At 46.1% G+C, this 23,949-nt stretch overlaps 1 protein-coding gene across 1 annotated transcript in view; it reads left to right on the top strand.

Annotated features, from left to right (window-relative positions):
- The first annotated feature begins 21,627 nt into the window (after positions 1-21,627).
- atp11c (ATPase phospholipid transporting 11C) overlaps positions 21,628-23,949 on the top strand; it is a 29,224-nt gene continuing 26,902 nt past the window's right edge. The window contains exon 1 of the mRNA XM_055512560.1: positions 21,628-22,159. Coding sequence (XP_055368535.1) covers positions 22,136-22,159 — 24 coding nt within the window. The 5' untranslated portion in view covers positions 21,628-22,135. The remainder of the gene's footprint in view (positions 22,160-23,949) is intronic.

Genomic DNA, 23,949 nt, shown 5'->3' on the forward strand with positions numbered 1-23,949 from the left:
CCGCAGGGGGGGACCGTGGGTCACGGCCTTAGGCAAGGTGCATGACCGCTGACCACAGGCAGCAACACCATATGGGGTTACCACCTTCGGTTACGTGCTGAAGTGTGTGTGGTTTCACACTCCGGGGGAAAATAAATGCTGCACACTGACTAACAACCACAGCCTAAATTAGGAAAAAATAAAACCGAGTCCAAAGCTCAGAACGTGACGGCGCTTCTCCTCCCGCTCGCTTCTGTCCCATCACAATAGGCTAATTCTGTCTAAATGTTTAGAGACAAATAAAGGGCCTCTGGGTTTGCTCATGCTTTCAGCCTACATCAGTGTAACCTAACACCGACTCATCTGTCTATTCATCTGCCCGACTATTTGTGTCTCAACCTGCGTCTTTAAACAAACCTATAAAATCAGTGTTGGTTCTCAACACTGTTCAAACAGCCTCAGAGGTGGGAGCTGCAGGGGATCACACTAGCTCCCACTAGTGGCCAACACAGGAACTGACACTGACCTGCTGTGATTAAATGTTCAAGCTGTTTAATTCATTTCCTACTTAGAAATGATTAATATAGAGAGTAGTTTATAGTTCTACAACTAGAGGGTGAAAGGAAATGAGTGAATCTAAAACACTTTCTCATCATACTGCGTTTATGAAAAGTTTGTGTAATGGCTTTTTCCTTTTCCTCTCATGGCCGTCCTCTTTGTGAACGCATGTTGTTATAGTGTTGAAGCGAATCATTCAGCGGTTTGTGTGATCTCCTCCTCGGCATTGTGTCTCCAGCGACAGTGTTTACTGATAATTGAGTAATTACCTGTAAGAGATAGCACTCCCGTGGTTCTGTTCAGCGTTTCAGCCTGCGCGGATCAGGTTCTAGCTTGGGAAAAAGCTAAAAACAACACTTCGGCACCAAATGTGTCAGAAAGCTGCGCGTGCATGCGCCGCCGCTCGCTGAAACACTGCGAAATCACCGGTGTTTCGGAACTCATTTGCAGATCTGACAAAATGATAGTTGAATAGTCAAAATTGCAGAGAATTGTGGGACGGTAATTTGACATTCTTTTGTGGGTTTAACAATCCCACAGTGAATGGAAAGTTGTAACAGGCACTTTGTGCTTACACTAGTGGCCTCATGCACAATGGCACTTGAAAGACAAACAGCGGTGCACGCTGCCGACTGGAGCTCGGCGGCAGAGAAAGTGGCCGTTCTCTTTAGTAACAGCAACTAAAGTCCAGCATAATGTCCGTGTCATTACTGAGCAAAGGAACCTTTGTAAATCAGCCTTGTCCCTCTCCAGGTCCGCTCGGGCCCGGCTTCGTTCCTGCAAGTTCGCAGTGTCAATCTTTCTCTCTCTCTCTGCACTGAAGAAGGTTCACAGTTGTTAAAGTCAGGGGAGTCCGGAGTCCAGATTAAAGATGATGAAGCTCCATTTAAAGTTTTTAAGACGCAAACGTTGACCCGCGATGACCAGCAGATATTTAAATAGGGAGAGGGAGCCCAACCTCTTTTCATATAGACACTCATCTACTTTTTGAACACTTTAATAAAGCAGTTGTTCGTTTTATTTTTTCAGACTTCCTGCTCCAAACTGGGCCTTGAACTAAAAGGCTGGAATATTTGGTTACGGATACGTTTCCATCCGATTGTTCTTAAAGGGGACGAGAAGAAGTAAGCGATATGACTTGAGGGGATCATATTAATGTAACACACACACAAACACACACACACTGGTGCCAGCGGACTTCCTTTCCCATCAGAAACCACACCCAGCAGGGCAGGTAACAGGAGAACACCTTTCACGGGGTCAGATTGGACGAGGTGGGAAACGCGGGCAGAGCTGCTCTCCGATCAGCGCCACCTCTTTTCTTTCTCTTTCGCTTTAAAACGCTGTCTTACTTTCTCTCAAGGAGCCGACTAATTTTAATACCAGCGTTGGCCGATAATTCGAAATGCCTCATGCATTTCGCCCGAGCTGATCATCCGACCCCCCCCCCCACACACACACACACACACACACACTCCACCCCTCCTGTGTTTGCCCGAGAGTTGGTGCTCTGAAAGGAACAGTAATATGCACTGATGTAATGTGTGAGATAGGGATCTTTTGTGCGCTGCGTTATAAATTGTCGCCGTAATGCGAGTGCGCGGGGAGCTGGGCTGTGGGGGAGGAGGGGGGGAGGGCCTGACAGGAGGGGTGGGTAGATCAAGCAGTGTCACTGGAATCCACAGTGTTGTGAGAGCCCCATACCTTTCAGCTTCATTAAACCAATTTCACGCCGAGGTGAGCTAAGAGAGGAAGCTCTGAATCTCAGCGGCGGCAACAATGGCGCATTGAAGGGATGAGGCGAAAGTAAATTAGGTACCACTTCACAGACAGCAAATTAAAATCTGAAAGTTGGATAGAAAAAGTTGAGGGCAGATGATTATGTCTTTATTGTGCCCTCCCTCCTCAATCTAAAGAACCCTCCCTTCCTTTTAGCAAGCACCTTTGCACCCCCCCACATCCTCACAGCCCAATCCTCTAAGAAAAAAAATAATGATCTATTTCTTGTCTGGTAATTGGTTTCTAAGATGCTCCCACTCAAAGACCCGATCTCCAATACCAAGCTGCTTACGGCCGTCCTTTCAGCCACTTAATTTGCTCCAGCTTATCAGTAAGATTTCATATCCGGCAAAATCATATAAATTAAACATTAACGTCAGGCTTATTTCAGTGCAATCATTGACCTCCCATGGCCACTGAGCACCTTTATCAGACCCGGGTCTCGGCGCTTGTCAAAGGGAAGCGAAGGCTTCAACAAACCCTCTTAGAGGCAGATTACAGCCTTACACTTAAGTGCTCACTAAAATATCTTTGGAGAAATTCTGTAACACAAGCCCTCAAAAACCTGTGACGATGAGAAGGCCTTAATATTTATTTAATACCTTGGTTAACCATTTTCACAATCACAGCTTTTCGAACCAAAGTTTAAACAATGAATGTTGCTTAATTATGTCCAATTTCACATTTATATTTTTGCAGGTTTATTTGATTGTACCATTTGAACCTACTTTAATAGAAAAGCGAAGCGTGTTCAATCTTTACTGAAGCAGCTTCGGTAAAGTATCGCAGAGCAGCGAAGTATAGAACAGAAACCTCAGAAAGCACTGAGGCGAGCGTCGGCGCTGCGCTGCTTCTTGTTCTTGCACGTGAATGCGTGCTGTGAGTGCATGGGTGCTAAAGCGGGCCTGGCGGGGTCAGTCTGGGAGCCAGGGTGGCCCCACACAATGCCCTGGCAGCCGCGTGGCTTTTACTAGACCTCGCGCCGCTGGCTTTATGAGAGCCAGACAGACGGATCCCCTTCACACCACAAAGCTATCAACAGGGGAACAAAGGGGGCAGGTGCTGAGGGCTGCATTGAGAGCTCACCTGCACCCAGCGGGGGAACAGGCTGTGTCCAGCCGAGCCAAGAGGCCCTCCACATTCACGTCCCCACTTACCAGGCACTAACAGCCCAGCGCGGATCCGCCACCAGAAAGCAGCCATTTATCTCCGCAGACAGAAGCCGACCCCCGGCCCATCGCCGAGCGCCGCGCGCGCTGGAGCGGACGGTGCAGCGCCGTTAGCGTCGGCCGGCGCTGGACCCGAAACAGGCCGCGACAGGTTGCCGCTAAACTCCGCAATTATCGGCGTTTGACAGGTAGCGAGAGGGAGGGCGTTGGGCGCCGGCCAGTTGGTGTCGCTTTCCAGGACGGGTAATGGTAATTTTAGATGATGTCAGGTGTCAGGTGCTCTGTCGCTGTCACAGACGTCTTTAAACAAGGCTGCAGAAAGTTCAGGTACGGAACTTTGCTCGCCTTCATGAGGGGAGAGGGGCAGGTGGCACGGCTTAGCAACAGGCAGACCCCAGACACAGGTAGGCAGACAGACAGACAGACAGGCAGAAAGACGGGCAGGCAGAAAGACAGGCAGGCAGACAGAAAGACAGGCAGACAGACAGAAAGACAGGCAGACAGACAGAAAGACAGGCAGGCAGACAGACAGACAGACAGACAGACAGACAGACAGACAGACAGACAGACAGACAGACAGACAGACAGACAGGCAGGCAGGCAGGCAGACAGACAGACAGAAAGACAGGCAAGCAGAAAGACAGACAGATGTACAGACAGACAGACAGACAGATATACAGACAGACAGGCAGGCAGACAGACAGACAGACAGATGTACAGACAGACGGACAGACAGATATACAGACAGACAGGCAGGCAGGCTGTCAGCGGGGGCAGACCATGGGCTGAAGTGACAGATGTGTGGTGAATCTTTAACTCCGCTAGTTCCCCACTGTCCCTGCATCTGTCCCTGCATCCACGGCGCTGGCTCAGCCCCCTCCTGTGTGAAAGGTCCCTCTAAAAAGGAGAGCTATCACTGGACTTATTGATTAGTCCACGCTGCCCTGGCTGGCTTCATTTAATGACCTCTGGGAGTCATTATTGAAAAGTTATTGTCTTTCTGATTAGTTCACACTTTCCCCCCGACCATATGGGAATCCTGCTGTTGAAGCCTCAAGGCCGAAATTCGTATGTCCATGTTGTCCTGCAGAGCGAAAGCACCGAGTGGAAACTCATCTCAAGATATTCGATTTTTTTGCTTGCATATCTAATCAGCTTTTGAAAAAAAATCAGGTCATGTTGGGGGACATGTCCGACAACAATAACATAACAAGAGGCCAGCGTATGCTCTCAACTGCACCAGCAACCTCTCTCATTGTCTCTATTTAAATCCCACTATTGAACACATATCGCTGAGAGTTTAAATGATACATCCCACTTTATTCTCACTTATACATTGGGTTTAATCTCCTCAGATGGCCCAAATGTGTCCCTGACAGTGTCCCTCTCTCTTTCCCCACTCAGCCATGGCACCGGCGAGAGATGGTTTATTTTAATTCAAAATTAGCAAAACAAAACAAGGGCAAGAGGATCCCTGAATGGGGCCCCTTTCTCCGCGAGCTCCTGTGCCGTTGAATAATGCATATGGGAGAAAGTAAACAGCAGCCGTGGGCCTTGCTGGGGGAACAATGGGCCGCACACAGCCCAACCAGGGCGCCTGATTTTATTACTGGCCTGTCAATCCCCCCAGCCTGGGAACTATGGGACCTAGGCCAGGCAGCAGCTGCTGACCGCTCCACACCGGCCTAACACCCAACAACCTGCAGCATGAGGCTCTCACCGCTGCATACCTACACCGACTGCACTGCCCACTCCTAATCTGTCCTTTCACTCGCGCAGAAACGGCCGCAGAAAACGAACGGGGGCCACAACTGAATCCGTTTCCTGTTTAACACTTTAATCCATTCACCTCTCGTTTATCCCAGTCAATAGGGAGTTTATTTTGAAGGGCTACGTGTCGAACGGTGTCATGTGAACATATCTGCACAAATGATTAGACTGCGTTTCAGCCCGGCGACCCATTCCCGCGGCCCGTCTCGTATGATAATGGCACAAAGACGTTTTCTCTCAACCTGCCGGGTTTTAGATCAACTCCGTCTCACCGCTCGGGCTGCGGTCCGCGGTCACCGTGGCCACTTCTGAACTTTTTTCCTTGCACTGGAACATTCTTTGTGTGTGTGTTCCCTCTCCGGGCATTTAGATTCTGGTCTTGCTCCTGGCTTCAGCCAAGTCCCGGTTGCCATGCCGACTGGCAACTGGTCTCCCAGGATGAGTAATGATGTGATGTGGCTGTGCTCTAAAGTCCCAACAAAGACCTTATTACCACTGCAGCACCTCATAACACACCATTGTTGTCAAGTGCTCCTGATATTAACCTGCCTGCACCAGGGCTTCCTCCCTACACAGAGGATGTGTGCGTGTGTGTGTGTGCGTGCGTGTGTGTCTGCGTGAGTACATTCTGTAAGCATTTTGAGGCTAGTGCTGAGCTAAGGTAATCAAGAAGAGCTATTCCCTAGATTCTGTAGGTGTTTTTTGACACTTTATTATGAAGTCATGGTTTTTTTTACAGGCTAAATAATTATTTTTATGTGATCTGTTTAACATTTTTGTTTTTGCCTCTAATTAATTATAAAAAAACACAACTTTTCCAGTATTTGCTCTCTGGATGTTGTTTAACTCAATATTTTGTATTATAAGAAAATCCAAGATCTTCTCCCAGGAGCAAACAGTGTCTCGGAGCCTGTGAACCATCCACAGTGATCAGACGCCAGGAGAGTGTGAACTGCTCTAAAGGAAAAGTGTGCGCGTGTGGTGTGTGTGTGTGTGTGTGTGTGGGGGGGGGGGGTTATAGAGGCAGGGTGATGCCACAGGATGTTTGAGTGTTTGACTTGGTTTAACAACATCCTCTGACAGAGACACCACAGGACTCAGATGAGGTGAGAGATAAGAAACAACTGTGATCCAGGCCTTCACCCCAGCCATTGTCCTGCTTATCTGTGATGTAGCTCTATCTACTAATAATGGGGAGGAAAGAGGAGGAGACGGAGGGAGGGGGCGTCACTGATAAAGAACAAAACATCATTTTTTAATTAATTAATTAAACTGTGATTTGGAAACACCTTGGTCTAACCCCTGCAATGTGTGAAAACAGTAAAATACATTTCTTTGTCCTTAATAGTTGTTCAAATAATGAGTTGGCAATTTGATCATACAGATAAATTTATCTTTACATTCACAAAAAGGTATTAAGTCCCAAAGAACCTAGTCATTACACACTGAACATGTCATTTTGTCCACTGTGCTGGTTTCCTGGTCTCAGGCTTTCTTTGTTTCAGCCTGATGAGGCGTACACTCAGGTGCGTCACACAGGATGTCTCTCCCTCTCCAGTTTCCACCGTCCCGGCCGAGCGAGGCTGCGCCAGGTTATCAGTGCAAAATCACATCTCCAGCTCCAGACTCCGCTAGAGGGGGGGAGGAGGCGGAGGAGGAGGAGGAGGAGGAGGAGGGGAGAAAGACTTCTGTGGGCCTGCGTACATCACTGTCGCCGTGGGAAACCACATTCATCAAATAAAGTCAAGCATTTACCTGAGTGGCTCAGGTGACGGCGGAGGAGGGGCGGGGGAGGGCGCTAGGTGGCCCAGGGGCGATAGAGTAACCCTGACCCCGGCACCGGCAGCCGTGGTGGACTGGCAGCGCCCTGCGGCTCGGTCCTCCGGACCTCCAGACCGGGGACTGTGGGAATTTCTCCTCTTTATAATGTTGCCAGCTGTCCCTTGGGAGACGGTCGCCTTTCCGGGTGTCTCAGCGGTGCCTCCACCTCCTCCCTCTTCCCCTCCTTCCCATCATTGCATTGAAGGGCTAGGGGAACAAGTTCAAGATCTTCCTCTTTGTTAAATCATTTTGGCATTTTAATTAAGCTGGAAATAAAGTCTTGAATATAAAATTAAATAAGAAGTTCAAATAAAGTATAAATTGCAATGCTATACTTCTATTCGCTGAGACATTTCTATTGATTTTACTGAAAAGGATAAAATTTCCCTCAGGTCTTGACGTATTTATTAGGATTTTAGTCCAAGCTATGTCTGAAACACCAAGTGAGTAGCTGCATGCAGAATGAACAGGGCGTGGCTTTTGCTCCACAGTGATCGTCGGTCATATTTCATAGAAAAACTCTTATTTCAAAACTCTTAAGGAAGTAATTAAAAATAAATCACCAGCCTCACATTTATTAGAAACTTTGTTATAGATACTGTAGAAGAATTAATTACACTCCAAAGTCATTAAAAGTCGACTACTTCTCCATTTTAATTACAATCATTCTTTAATATGACCACTTTGAGAATTCATCATGTTTCTCGTACCCTAATGAAGATAACCATTGCAAATACCACGGCATCCCAGTGACATATGACATATTTATATTCAGTTTCCCCTGAATAAATCACTGCTGTCACAATGCAAAACAGAGCTGGAGACACCTTGGCTGATAAGCAGGATATTTGGTTACACCTGGTGATATGTAGATAAGATTAAATTTGAGACAGAGGGATGAGGGCACGGTGGAGGCTGGAGGGTTCCCTCAGCGGTGCATGAAAAGCAACATCTAAGGTGGTTGGGGGGATGAGGGGGGGGTCGGAGGACCTGGTCAGACCGAGGTGTGTGTGCATAGGGGTAGACGCGGAGCTGGATGCAGACCTAATCCCTGGATTTAGACCGAGACAGTCTCGGGACAGTGACAGGCGCTGAGGTGGTGGCAGAGTGGATGGTGGAGGGGGGTCAAAGGGTCATGTTTACCTGCGGCAGGCATTTCCTTTGGGAACAGATAAGACTCGAGGAGGGGAAATGCTCTGTTCCAGGTGAGTGCTGAGGGGCCTGCAAAATGACACCGCACACAGCCCTCACCTCAACCCCCTACACAGGTTACCGTCAAGCCTCATGTGCTGACCTCTTGCTTGCTACATAAAACATAATCTTCATTGAACATATAGTGCTAGGACCTAGCATAGGTCCTAGTCTAGCAGGATCGTGGACCTAGCATAGGTCCTAGCCGGATCGCGGACCTAGCTTAGGTCCTAGCGGGATCGCTAGCTGCTGTACCCGAGCACCGCTTCCTTCAGGTGTGTCACCGGAGCAGGCAGCCGGGATGCGGCTGATGCGGCTGAGGTGTCGCTTTGTTTGTTTTTCCTTCTCCCTTCCTCCTCCTCACCTGGTTCACCGCGGAGGCCCTGTCCCCCGGGTGCTGAGAGGAGTCGTTGAGCTAGAACGTGTTAACAAGCACACGCCGGCCGCACAGAGGGCAACGGGCCGGGCTGTGGGGGCTCTGGGGAAATAGCGAGTTACCCAGCGATTATAGTGGGAGATTCGGCAGCTCCGCGGGCGTCTGGGAGAGGATATGTGTGTTTTCGGTGTCTCTCTCAGAGAGCTTAGCGTAGCCGTTGGTAGCGAAGGAGGTGAAAGTGGTGTGTGAAGTAGGTGTGCAGTGCCACACTGCTCCTCTGTCCCCCTCCTCTCCACCTCCTCGGGCCCTCTCCTCTCCCATCTCCACAGAAAGCCTCATTAGTGCCAAGGAGCTGCTGAGGTAGCACACGGCCGCCATTGTGGCCAATCCAAACATCAGGTCCTCTCCATCCGAGCCCCCCACTTCAGAACCCCCAACCAAATCCCATTTTCAGGCTCCGCAGCTGCCCCGCTCTGCCAGAGCACTTAGCCGTGTCATTCTATCCGGCTCTCCAGGCCTCCGAGGAAACAGGCCTGTTTTGTGCTTGGCAGTCTCTGATATGACTCCAGAAATGGAAATGAAGCCATGGATCTTCATTAGGAGAGGCAGGTGTCCACAGAGACCCAGCCCAGGTGAAGGACTGGGGAGGGGGCGGCTCCGAGCAAGGGCGAAGCAGGATGAGGGGAATTGGATTGGTGGGGGTCTGGATCCTTGGAACCCCGCGATGCCGCCCCAATTCACTTACACGCACACGCACGTACACACTTCTTCGCCTCGCCATCGTCCTCCCCGCCCCACCCCGCTCCTCCACCCCAGCACTTAATTGCCCATGTAATGAGCTGCAGTGAATGGGATTACTTGTGTGGCGGCACTTGAGGACCCTGTGCATTGGGGGCACCTCCTGCAGGCCCTCATCTCCAGGGAATACATTTAGGATGATGTCTTCCATGAATCGCGGGGGCAAAAACCTCAGCTTTCCCCTCTTGCATCTGGCCCAGTTGCATTAGGCCCTCTAAAGCTCTCCCCTTCCTCCTCCACCCTCTCACCCCCCCCAAGGGCTTTTGTTTCCTTAATTATTCATTACTGAGAGGTGGCCTTCGCTTTGAAACCTGTGGAGGTGGATGAGGTTTGGCACTGACCCACGAAGCACCAGAGCATCCTGGAGCCTGAGATATGTCTTTGTGACAGGACACCTGTTATTCCTCCATTCTGAATCCCTCGCGCCGAGCCACGCATTAACATAACAGAGGGCGACGGAATATCCGCACAAATTTGTGCGCATTAATATGAAACGCGGGACGTTAAAATGTTGTTTGAAGTTACGTTGTTAAGCCAGTCCTTAATCTAACGTTCGCTAAATGTACAACAAAATAGCCGAGGCAGGTGCAGGTGTTAGAAACAGGGGACACAGTCGGACGCCCTCCAACTTGTGCAAATGTTATTTAGTGAGAGTAAAACAGACAGTATTTCCCCCCGATGTGTGTGCAGCGTGTGAAGAAGCGCCCTGGGCCGCTTCTCTTCTCACGCTGTTTTTGGTAAAATATTAGCCCCTGCAGCCCAGTGCAGGGCGGCTGACAAATAGAGGGCTGTTGTCCCCCTTCTCTCACAGGGCTGAGGGTTAATGATCCCGGTTTCGGGGGGTTAAGGCCTGCCAGTAGGCTTTTCTCCTACACCCCAACAGATGTTGCTAGGACTTTAATGTGGTTATCAAATCCGAGTGCCCTCTGAGCCCCGGGAGCCCATTGTGCGCCGGTGCATTCCAGGGCCTCGCCGTGGCGACGAGGCATCCCAGGGGCCAAGCCGGGCTCCCGCTGAGTCTTGCAGCGGCCCCTCAGAGCTGACAGCTAGGGCTGCCCCCTTTCGCCACACCACCGCCACCTCCGCCGGGCCCTCTGTCTTCCCGCTCCCGCTCCCGTCCCCTCGGTGTCATAAAGTCATCGTCCAGGGCTGCTTCCTCCCACAGTGGCCCTCGCGCTCACCCACAGGCCCACTCGCTCTCACCAGCCCACTCGCATGCGGGGTCCTTCGCATTCTTCTCGCCCGGACACACACCCACCTAGAGAGAGAGATAAAACAAGAAAGAAGGGGACATATCGGAATGATTGCAGACTTTAATACGCTCGGCGTTGCTTGAAGCACTTACATCTGTCTGACTGGCTCATTTTGGAAACATTGTTTATCCACAAATGAATTGAGTTTTGATTTGGAGTTTCCATAGTAACCATCCTGGTTCATCATGCATATTACAGATGTTCTCCATTTATAATCTTTAATTTTGTGTAAACAACCCATACTATAGCATTAGTGAAGCTACCCACTCATCCACAAATGTTGTGATGTAACATGTGATGTGTTCCCACACTTAAAAAAATAAAAATAGGAATGATTTATTCACTTCATAAACTTATTTTATTAATAGGTGTCAAATTACACGTGTGTAAATTAAATATTTAACAGGAATTTACACTTGTGCTACATTCAACGCCTAATTATTCCTATTTGTCTTATTTTGCATAACGACAAAACATGTATGAAGTCTCCAGTTCAAGGAGGATGGGACACCTCATTTCAAATTGTAAACAGGCCGAGTGTTCGTAGGTGTGACAAATACCTCCCAGATGAATGGTCCTGGTCTTGGATCAGGACCTATTCATGCGATCCCTGGGGTCATCCTGGGCTTTCTGTGCACTTCTCTGCATATACAGTGTCAATGCCAGCAGCTGTGGGATTGTTTGTACACAGATGCAGGGGTGCTTGATGAAAATTGCCTCGCAGCTGCACTCTGGGGATGGAACTGAGTGTTTCGTCTTTATATGGCAGCTTATGTTGTGTGTGATGTGGAACGCGGGAAACAGTGCAATTAAAGTATTCTGTAACTCAATTAAGGACTCTTCCCTCACAGTCCCTTGCAGCCCTAGCTGCCATCCTACACCTACTGCCTGTTTGTGTGAGAGGCTGTGGCCTCGGCAGCATTTGTCACCTGATCGCGGGCCTTTAGTGTTTAGCTAATATTAGAGCTGCCGCTACTGAGAAAATGTGAAAGGATAAGGATATATGAGGTGAGGAAAAGACAGTGAAGCGGAATAAATTGGGAATCGCTGTTCCACAGAGGAGTATGAACTTGGTTCCTCTTTTGGTGAAGCACTCATTATAACCATGAGTCATTTTTCATGAGCTGTTATCAGTGCACTGTGCACAGAAGATGGATGGGTGACAATTACACTCATGAGAAGCTCAAATATCTCCATTGGCAGCTATAAAGCATTCAACTAAATTATTATACTTTCGGTTTTATATTTTCAAAAAAACATTCATTTATAATTTGTGTAAACAAATTACAAGCAGATTTTGTTTTCTAATATTTAAAGACTTGGATCAGTGGAATGTGGAAACGAAAACATTCACAACAAAATAACAAAGTTGTGCATTTTCTTCCTGTTTCTGAAATTTAAATGAACTGGGTGAAATATTTCTGATTGCTTTGAACAATGACAGGCAACAATCAAGGTGCTCAATTAAGTGTATAACGATTAAGACATCAATTACCGAATTGATTGATGAGGCCAAATGATCCGATTCATTTTCTCCAATCCAGCGTGAAAACTGGAAGCAGCAGTATGAGAAAATTTGTTGATTAATGGTTTCAGTGTGCAGGAAGCCCTTCGTCGTTAACGTCTGAAAATTGCTGAATTTATACAAAATTGCCCTAAATATTATATATAAATATTTAAAACATTTTACAAAGCGTGAGCACAACAAAGCGACTATTTAACGAAGAGACATAACAGAGTTTATACTATTTGCCTTAAAGTGTACATACATTTTTAACAGTTAAATAGCCAGCATTTTAAAAGACCAAATTTTTATTTATATTTCCACTTAATACTTTGATTGTATAAAAGATGTTAAATTTTCAAATGAATGTATCTCTTTTCTCTGTTGCCATTGATGTTGATGATGTTGCTCTGCCCCTATGACAATGGCCAAAACAATGTCTGGAGAGTGCCTTGAGACCAGCTTGGACTGAGGCATTAGTTTTTATTCTGTTCTTGTTGTCAATGTGTGGAGGGATAATTGAAGTGATCCTTGACTATGGGATCTATTTATACAGAGCATAATTCTCTCTGTATTCATGCATTATCATGGTGTCAGAACAAGCACAATGGCACAATAAGGTCAATATAATGAAACTCCAAAACAATATGGAGCCATTCGTACAATAAAAAGTAAACCACTCCCAGATTGTTTGGCCTTGAAATCGTGGGTTATATTATGCACTTGTTGCAACATTATCATAATATCATAATCGTATAATAAACAACATTCAAATACATGGTCAAATGTAAAATCTTATGTTCTATCTATGCTTAGATTTATATACACACATCAACTTAAAATGTTTTTAGAAAAGGCCTTTTTAATTAAGTCTATGTCTATGTCTTTTAAAATATTAAACCAAATGTTATAATGTTCTTTATCACTTCTTAAAAAAAAGTTTTAAATGTATTATCACTTTCTGTTGTATTAGTATGATCATAACACTTTAATAATAATCGTTTTATTACTTGTACTAGACTAAATCTAAGATTGTAATTTTATTTGTGCTGCTGTGCTCATTTCTTTATTTTCAATTTGCTGTTACTAGATTCAACAGGAGTTAAAATTACATCAGTTATCCGCTATTTCCCATTAGCACTTTGACAAACACCCCCTTTATAACAGACCCATATCATTCTGCTTGACTTTCCCCTGAGCCTGAATTCAGTTATTGATTGCCCGTTCAGTTTCACTTGGAAAAGGTTGATAAAAGGAGGTTTTCACTTTCTCAATTCGATGTGACAGCTCCCTAACAAGAATAATGGAAAGCTCCCATTCACAGGCAAATCAAGCTAATCCAGCGTGCCCCTCCACTCTCAATGGAGAAGTCACAGTCCTTCCCGGCCCATTCCATCACAAGCCTCTCTCTTCAGAAACCTTCAAAGTTAGCCCAACTCCTCTAAAAGACAACATTGCGCTTTTTATAGCGCCTCTCACTCACCATCGAATGGATAAATGGGTCGATAAATGTATACAAAGTCAGAAAGGGAAACAAAACTCAAGCATATAATCGGTTTGTTTTTAGCTGTAATCTAATTTGCCTGATTCACACTCCTCTTTCTGTTTGTTGTCAGCGGATGATGGATGGACAATATTAAATCCGGCTGAAACAGCTCCGAGAGCCGATGTCGAGTCGCGCGGCAAACAGGAAAGGCGCATGTGTGCGTTACTATGGGAGCATACGTCCTGGCAGACGCGTGTTTAGGTGCAGCAGGATGTGTGCAGCATTGGCCAGGTTTCTCTGTCCTCCACAGGAATGAGCAGCGGCTTTGCTCCTAATCCCTTTTCTGGGCAGGAACCGAGGCGACACAAAAGGAAAAGGTGTGTTTACATCTGTGTGAGTCATGAGAGCTGTAAGCACAGGTGTATTTATGTCTGAAGCACGCATACCTGCATACATGTGCATACTGCCTTTAATATATATATACATATATGAGCAGTCAGATTCTTTTTATAGGTTTACAGGTAGTTTGGAGTCTGTCATGGTGGAACCAGGTGCATCTGCAACGATCCTCCCTAAAACTGCAAAAAGTAAAGGTTTAAGCCAGATTTTGCTTCTATTTGCGTCTTTAAAGGCTGATTTGGTCAAGTGACTGCACAGAGCCCATTCACGTTTGACTTTACAAGGCTCAACAATGACTTTGGCGAGACCATTAGTGCCACAGGTTCAATCTCATTCTGCCTTAAAGTGAGAGAAAGGGGAGATTAACATGATTCTGCTTTATCCGCCACATACAAGCCTCAAAACCATAAAACACAACCCAAAGGCATCCCCGTCCTGCTCTGAATGCGCACTTGTTACTGCTCTCAATTCGGCTTTCAGCCTCCTCTAAGGAGACAAGGCCCAATCACAATATTGTCAAGGCTCTGTTGGTTTTCTGGTTCAAATCCTTGTTCACGCTGTTTGCTGAGTACTCATCTGCTGTGACAGCCTTCAGACAAACAGTGAGTCCTGAAAGAGGTCTCCCACAACCAGATCTTTCCTGCTGGGCAGCGGCTGAAATGCTCCTTTCTCTCTCCATCAAGTGGAACCCAGGCTATTGAGTTGGCCCCTGGGATCCCTCCATTGAGGTGAGCTATGGGCCAGTGCTTCACCCCTCCTTGCCATGGGCCACCCTCATTCTCCCAGGACACCTGTACCCCCAAAACCCCTTCGTGGGAACCTCGTCGCGGCCGCCGCCATCTGAGCGGCGTGCTGTGCCAGCTGGGGACATCTGACAGCGCCATCGGGGGTCAGCGCACACGGACCGCAGCGTGCCAGCTAGATGGAGCTCTCAGCGTTGAGCCCCGGGGGTCGAGAGATGAAGGAATCTCTCTCGATGCTATAAATCAAACCTGTGCCAGTGTACGATCCACAGCACCCACTGAAGATCTGCCCCCCCCCCCCAAAAAAAGCCTCGCATCACGGTTGCCTCTGCTTGCGCATAACCTCCCTCACGTACCCCGACCCTCCAAGTCTCCATGGCACGCTGCAAAAAATGGCATCAATTAATCAACATTCATGAATCGTTTACTTGAGCTCCCCTTTGTGCGCTGCAGGGCCTGATCCAGACAGAGGCCAGGCTGTTTTGCAGCAGCGCAGACTGCGTCACTCCACCCTTTGTGGGAGAAGCCCATCAACTGGTGTTTCAGGGAAACGTCTCCCCCCACACAGAGTCTCAACTTCCCCCTCTCTCGCCCTCTTCCTCTTGTGCCCCCTCAGCACTCAGGGCAGGAAGCTCTATCTCTTAGAGGAGGCCATCCATCCATCTTGCCTCTTCCAATCCAATTCACAGCCGCTCCACATGTATGAAGACATCTGTCCATATTTGATCAGATATTCCATTTTGCTGCAAATGATCCCACCCTCCATCCCCACCCACGAAGGAGGCAGCTATTTAACTGTGCTGATACTTTCCTGCATAATAACCTGCCAATTCTTCGCCTTGTAGAAGAAGCTAGTTTAAGTGGGGCTGTGCATTTAGAGCTCTTCTACAATTACACAATTACAGCGGAGATGCATTTCTGCACGTTGCGATGTTTGCCCCAATTTACTGCACTTTTCATACAGTTTAACTCTGGTTGCCTTTTCAGAGGATGCAAATTTGGCTCATTTGGCTTCAAATGAAGCATAATTGCTCATATTGAAATCTACACCTTTCTACAAGAGGTTCCTGCCAGTTAGTTCTCATTAAACCTAAGGAGAACAAAATTCCCAATTTCATTTCAGCACACACGCCATCTGTATCATCTTGTGGTAAAAGCAAGGAAATTGGAGACAAAATGAATGCTGAGTGCATGGATGGAAAACTTAAAATCAGTTTGTTCGGGGCAGAATAACCTTTTTCCCCCTCGAAGCCTGTTTTCCAAAATTCTCACAAGCAGAATGATTTGGGAATTTAGCGGGAATGTTTTAGTTAAAAAAAAAAAAGCAACAACTAAAGAGCACGGGTGATTGAAATTAAAGCTATTTCATTGTTTTCAAATACAGAATGGACTTGCTGTGTGCAACTTGTAAAAGCATTCAATTAAGTGCAGCCTAATTAGTTCGAAGGGCATGTACGCCTGGCCTCTCCACATTCAGCCAGCAGAATGGTGTGTCAGCCCTGACATGCGATCACCATCGGTGTTTTCCTCTCCTTCCTCTTCTTTTATATCACTGTCCCCAAAGTTATAGAAAGAAGCTCTTTTTTCCCCAAAAGGCCCTCTGAGTCTGAAGTGATGGCCTGAGCCCACTCCAAACAATGCGCGGGCAGATACTGTTTAAATTCATATCCGCTCCTTCTTTCTTGCTGGGGACAACACAACAAACCACTGACCCACTGATACACAATTAGAAGTGATGCGGCAGTTAAGGCTACAAGCGACTCTGTTTAACAGTCTGTCTTTGGCCCTCCACCACTGAATAAATATAATGCCCCCAATGAGAGTAAGACACTGAGGTGGAGTGAAAAGGGAGTTGGGGAAGATTTTAAGCCACAGATAAGTAGTTAAAGACCTTTATAGAGTATAACACCATTATCCCTGCTGAATAAAAATAGGATTTAGTGTTTTTTCCACTTAATTTAAATCAAAAGAGTCCCCACCTTACATATTGCACTAGTAATGTAATGGAGAGAGACCCACAAAAAAGGCTTTGTGGCTCTGACACCTCCTATAGTGGGACTGTGTTGTCCTGTGAGCAAAAGGGAGAGAAAGGTTTTTCTTCCCTGCGTTGCTATCTGCTAACACATTCTAATTGATGCTGCTGCATTCCTCCACTGGATGCATTCAGTGAATAACGAGCCTTGGACTGAATACCCATGAATTGGTCCCCACCAAGCAAAGCAGTAAAGCCTTTGCCCCCCCCCCCTCCACCCCCCACCCCTCAGCCTCCCTGCACTGCCACCATCGCAACCACCACCGAGCACCACCTCCCCTCCGAACCGTCCCCAAAGCTCTACTCTAGCTTTACCGCCCATTAAAGCATGACCATTGTGCGGAGATGCCGTCCACAAAAGCTGTCAATCTCTCCAGGTCCTCCAAAGCTTGGACTCACACAGACTGGAGTGACAGACCTCCCTCTTTACCCCCTGCCCACCCCTCTTCCCTAAAATCCTCACCCTGAAAACTTCTCAGCTAACTATCCCCCACCACCCTCTCTCTCCCCTGCGTTCCCTGCCTCTCTCGCTCGCTCCGGCCCCGGCGCACAAAGCATCAATCTGTCTTCAGCCCCAGCACCCTTGGCCCTTTGTCCCATCTGCAGGTGCCTCTGAAAGCACCCACGGTCGCCCCAGCCTCTGCGCACGCCACGCCTAGTCCAGGGACAGGAACTGCTGACAAAGGCCCAGTGTGGGAATGAGGGATGCGTGGAGGGGGGGTGGGGGGGGGGGCTGCTCTAAGACAGATGGCTGGGGAAGTCTCCCAACTCCTCCACAGGGGCTGTCAGTTTAAATTCAGAACTACGAATGAAATGCACAGGGAAGGAGCCACTGAAGGAATGCCCACGAAGTCTAGCAGTTACTGTACACTGCAGACAGGAGCAGGCACCACACCAGCAGCTCCTTCTGGATCTCAGCTGGACATCTGTTCTATCAATCTATTACATTTAATGAAAAATGTTCAATATTTAAGAAGTATAAAGCCTCTGATTTCTGCCAAAATATTGAAAATCTTTTGGCCAAATTCCGTCTCACCGTACAAATAAATTGGCAAAGGGAATTACAAACTCACGAAAAAAGGAAATCATTTAATTTTGAGTTACCCAATTTAAATTCTTTACTAAAATATGAACACCTAGTGCTTTAGCGTGTCGGGTCCTTCATTTTTAACCTGCACTGACCTGCAACGACTTGCATGGTTGTGGTTTCATTCTGCAAGTAAGAATCTACAGGTTAAGATCTTAAACACAGCTTTTAAGAGAGCCAGGCTGCATCACTGTTCAACAATTCAAAACTATTGAAATATAAATAAACATATGCGATACAGTGACAGAGAAGTGCATCCTTCATTCAGACTAAAAAAACATCTGCACATTATTTGCCCAAACATTATCTTATATATACATCTATATATACTTATATAATATATGTTGATCTCTTTGTATTATGACCTATTTGTCAGATTCAATCTAAAACTGAGAAATTGTAACTTTTTAACATTACAGCTGCTCACGTGCTTTGAATTCGTTTTTAAACTGAATATGAATCCAGCCATTTCTGGCAGCAGAGAACGAATAAAGACAAGCCGAAATAAACTCTGCAGCAATAATTTTAGTTTTCTTGATGCAACAAGTTTGCGAGCCCTTGATGATACTATGCTGACATCATGTGGAGATGCGTTGAATTACAGCAATGTTGGGCTAAAAGTTGGGAAAAGGTTGAACAGTTGGGGAAAAAGTAAGCGCTGGGAAAATATTACAGCGAATGGAAGAGTCAAAAATGTATATAACACAGGATTTCATTAATTGATTTGTTCTACAAAAAAAACACGTCCAATTAATTTGACCACTTTTTTATTTAACCGATTAATTTATTATAATAGTATAATAGTAATTTTATCCTTATTTAAATAACACCTGAATAATACCTTCAAAATGTTTTTGAATTGTTAACACTTTCGAGACGATTTAAAGTCACAATTTTAGACTACTTTATAAGTTCACTGAGAGAAGCAAATCTCTATTTAGCACTTAAAGCTGGCTCAATGTTGGCTTTAAAGTATTTGAAGTATATGCTCTATACACAATCTTAGGCTGAAGGTGAAGATGAAGTCAAACTTCAGAACAGGCATTAAAATTGTCTCGGTAAAATAAGTTCAGTAATTTGAGTAATTTGTTGACTCTAGTTTAATGTACATACTATAACTTTAATCATTACGTCATATTTGTTCATGATAAAGTTAGCTATACCTTGTTTTATTTACATACAGTGCTGAGATCGACAAGGACAATGGGGAAATCTAACGTCTTTGTCAAGAAAAGCAAATTGAGAAAATAATTAGCGTTTCCTCGCAACGCCGCATGGTGGCGTCAGAGTCCAACTTACAGCTGTGCGCGTGCCTGTGGTAATGATGCGACGCTACAGATGTCTCGTTTTACTATTCGGATAAAACGAGACATCTGGTTACTCGGATTGGCTTTAGTCAACTAATAGAATATCTACATTATAACTTGACTTAATCTGAAATTTTATTTAGAGTAAAATCTTTGACTGACTATAGCCTGGAAATGTAACAGCAGAGGAAGATTTGTAACAGAGCTACACTTCAGCTAAATGGAAACAGTCACGTAAACAATCAACATCTGTTAATGGTAAAGGGTGATAAAAGTCTAAGGCTCCACTCCTTTTCCCTTTTTCAGCCACTGGTTCATTGAGTTTATGATTTTACAGGAAAAAAGATTGGGGTTTTGCAAAAACAGTCTTGGGTAAATACAGTCTATCTGGATTTATTATAATGTGGTGGCGAGGGTTTAATTATTGGCTATATTTGAATGTAAATATTTATACATAATAATACCAGTCGCTTTCAGGTGAACATTGTGAAAACGAACTACCTGACCATACTGGACGTAAAGGCACAATACTGTAAGTCAGTAAGGATTTTAATGCACCAAAATGTGGTTAGATAGTTAATTCCTATTTTTGTGTGATTCACAACAAACAACAGGATGGCATCACATGGCACAAAACATTCTGTCCTTCAAGTGCAGTGACACTGAGGATGCGTAGATAAAACAGGTTGAACAGGACTTTTAGTGGTAGAAGTACACACAAACAAGACATGTGTATTTGAACTGATGACTCTACCTCACTGTCTATGTAAGACTTAAATAAGTTGCATAAGCAACACATGTACTATATTTACTTTAGCACAAGGTTGTTTTAACTTATATTTGCCTCATTGTTTGTAGTAAATGTGCTGGTGAACTGTTTTCGTGAGTGTTGAGCAGAACGTAAAACACAAATCGCTATGACAACATCCAGTCAGGGCCATTACAGTTTAAAATAAGTCACACACACACACACACACACACACACACACACACACACACACACACACACACACACACACACACACACACACACACACACACACACACACACACAACCAAAGGCTGGGTGTCCTTGATAGTAGCAATAACATGTTGTAGTTGTATATCTGTTTAAACTGCACACTGACTATTCTTGTCCTTGTCTTTTGCAACGGCCAGATGAAAGTTCAGCGAGTCACTGAAGTAAAAAGCAGGTGTCACATGTATACAATAATTCAGATTATCTTACAGTAGGATCCACAAACACACTTACATTTGAGTTCATTAAATACTTGGCCTCCAACTTACTGCTTGTCTGGGTTCACTGACCTTCGCAGTTCCTGTTTCACAAGACTTAAGTTTGTTCAGCACTTGTACTTCGCCATAAAAATGATTCACCACTTTTATTTTAGCATTACATCCGTTATAAGATGAGTATTTTTCAACCAAATTACCACAATTACAGCTTTCAAGGCTGTCGGGCGAAGATTATATTCTCATCTAAAATAAAGCTACACTTCAGTTTTCACCATTGTTGCGCAACCAATCACCCCCGGTTTAATTCCTCTTTACATTTTGACATGATCACTTTTTTACCTTAAACTAACGTTTGCACGTGGGCCTCGTAAACTCGTAGGGACCCAGGGGTTACAAGCTGTGCAGCGGTTAGGTCTGAAACCGAACACTTCCCTATTTCTACTAAAGTAGCACCTGTTTAGGGAACTCATTAACATCTGTACTACAGCCGTTTGAAAACGAACAGGGCAAAGTTAATATGTAGTCACGTTTAGGAGGAAACTGAAAAACAGGCGAGGCAGATGAAACTGGTCGGGGCAGATCCTTGAGCCTGGTTCCACGTTTCCTCCAACCTCTTCCCTAGTGTTCGCTGCGGTGGGATTTGTTTGGCTTTGAATTGAACTCTTCTAGTTCAAACTCTGTATTCTGTACCTTGCATTGTGCTTGAGATGACATTGTTGTGAAATAGCACTACTGAATTGAATTAGTCTGGAACATTATGTCCTATTCCACTGTTTGATATGCAGCAGTCAGGTTGAATGTTCTATTAGCGTGTTGCTTGTGAGATATCTATTAAATTAGCTGTCAATAAAGTCTAGTAAAGGCTTTGTCTTATTCCTTCACCTTTGGGATTATTATTCATTATTCCACGCTAAAGGGAAAACCTTTAACGCACCATCGAGCAAAATTAAAATAAAATGAAGTTTCAAATCGCTGCTCAATAATCATTGATGTGTAAAGTGAATCCACCACCTGTGTTCCCGCATTCAACATGCGGGGGGAGGTGGAGGTGAGGGCTGGGGGGCAGCGCAGCGCGACTACATTACCCACAAGGCAGTGGGAGCAAAAAAAAAAACAAAAAACCTCGCCGCACCTTCGCCGGGTGGAGCTTGCGAACGTGGGAACGTTTGTGGATCGCCCGTGGTTCGTGGAGCGAGAATTGAGAGGGCGGCGAGTCCGTGAGCGGCGGCGGCGGAAAAACAGAAGTAAGTTTTCGGCGCGTCGGCGGCGAGGCGGGCGCGAGAGCGACAAATGGTTGGTCCGAGTCTCAGCAACAGGGCGCGGAGCGACATGTCAGCGGCTGCTTCGGCGCTGAGCGGCGGGGAGCGCGACTAGTGCACCGCAACGCGGAAAATATTACAGCGGGGCGAGCATGCGAATGGTGCGGAGGTACCGAAAGCAAGCAACATGGGGACGATGTAGCGCCGCTGCGGCATTTCACGTAGCTAGAACTAACGTTAGAGTAGAGAGCAGATAGCTAGGGAGCTAGCGGCCGAACTAACATACATGTAAAGTTATTCCCCGGAGGAGCCGAAGCGGAGCCCGCAGGCGTCTGTGGAGTCGGAAGAGTTCAGCGGCATTGCACAATCAAAGAAGACGAACGAGAAGATGCTACGACGGCTGAACCGCTGGGTATGTGTGTCCACACACACACACACACGCACACGCACACACACGCGCGTTTGACACGCAGCCAGTTGACTGCTAGCGTTTCAACTGCTCTGCCCTGTGTGTAAACGGCCGGTTGCTTTCGCCGTCGACAGTGGAAATGGGAAATAGAAAGTCACCAAACTCTTACTTCCCACTGTCAAACAACACGAAGCGGCCGCTGGCTCGGCTCACGCGCCCAGCTCTAGTCAATTAGCTGAGTGCTAGTGGCCAGGAAGTCACCGACGCTGGTTAGCTGGTTAGCGCGTTAGCTAGGTGAACGCCAACACACCAACTCCCACCTTCTCAGTGAGCACGTGTGTCTTAAATGTCAACAGTGCGCTTCAAAGCCCCCTGCGTGAGTGTGTCCATGCTGAGAACTGTTGCTCAGGCGAAATAAACCAGGAGGAGTAAAATAGTCACTTTAAATTAACTTTACTCTGTTACTAAGCATCAAGTCATTATATTTGTCCTGCAAGACGTTACTTTTCTTTTTTGCCAACCTGGACCTCCTTGACATCATCTTTCAGGATTGGTTAAAATTTAATGCCTGCTCTTTTAAAGTTCACCCACTGGTTTTACTGCCCTTCTTATTCTTTAATCAGCCGTAAGTGGGCTGGTTGGAAGCGGGGCACCCACTATCCCAGGTTCATAAACGCTAAACTGCCTTTACTGCCGCTTCTCATGCACCAGTAACCTGTTGTCACCAGTGGTTTGAATCCCCCGTGAGCCGTATAGATACCGACAGTGAATAAAGAGAAGCAATATAATAATTATAGTGCCCGACCCTCTTCCTGGCCTCACTTTAAGTGTTGCCAGGTCAGCTGATTTTGCTGCTTCTGGAGAGGATTGCTGCTGTAATTTTTCTTCACTGTGAGCTGTAAATAATATTTTGTGTGCAGCAGCAGAAGCAGCCGCCACACAGCCATTGATGCACACTTTGCCGTTATCTCAGACTTTGGCAGTTTGCCTCTTGATTCACACCACCCTCGTCCTGCCCATGGGAGGTAAATGTGCTGGAGAAGAAGGATAAAGAGAGAGTAGATGCTCATATCAAAAGCCACGGAGGAAGCGCCACACGTCTCACTCGATTTTGCCGCTACGATACACTGGGGTAGCACACTCCAAAAAGTGTGTGTTTGGAAAATCATTAAAGATGGCCGTGGGAACGAGCCAGGCCTCTCGTCAGAGGGGAAGCTCCAAAGGTTGTAATGCTCTTGAGAGGAATGCAAAATCACACAGCTGCCTTTGATGTTGGTTCAAGCCCTTGAAGGCAGCAGTGTGATCTGTGAGAGGTGGGGTCTGGCAGAACTGTGATAGTATTCATTGTGGGAGCCCCCGCCTTGACTGCAAGGAGAACAGCACTGACACATGAAAACACCCTCACCCAGTATTTTTATTTTTTTTTTCATGCACCACAGTGACCAGTATGACTCCTCCCACCCTGCAGCTCACTTGGAAAGTTGCCCGCCTTTTATATTTTATGGTTTAGCAAATATTTCTGGTCAGCGGTGCTGTAAACCCCAGGTGGAGGGAGGAGGGAAGCACCACAGGTGGCTTCATCCTGTGCAAAAAGGCAGGAAATGAAACAAACATAATGGCTTTGATTCTGGGATTTAGAACAATAGAACTTGATGTTAAACTATTAGTTGTTTGAGTCATCTATAAACAGATACTGGAAATTCTTCAATAACTGAAAAAGTATTGTGTAAATCTGTTAAAGTAATTGATGTTTTGACATAATTTTTGACACAATCAATAAAATATAATGTCCC

The sequence above is a fragment of the Betta splendens genome, chromosome 10 (genome assembly GCF_900634795.4).
Source record: "Betta splendens chromosome 10, fBetSpl5.4, whole genome shotgun sequence".
In the NCBI taxonomy this organism is placed as follows: Eukaryota; Metazoa; Chordata; class Actinopteri; order Anabantiformes; family Osphronemidae; genus Betta; species Betta splendens.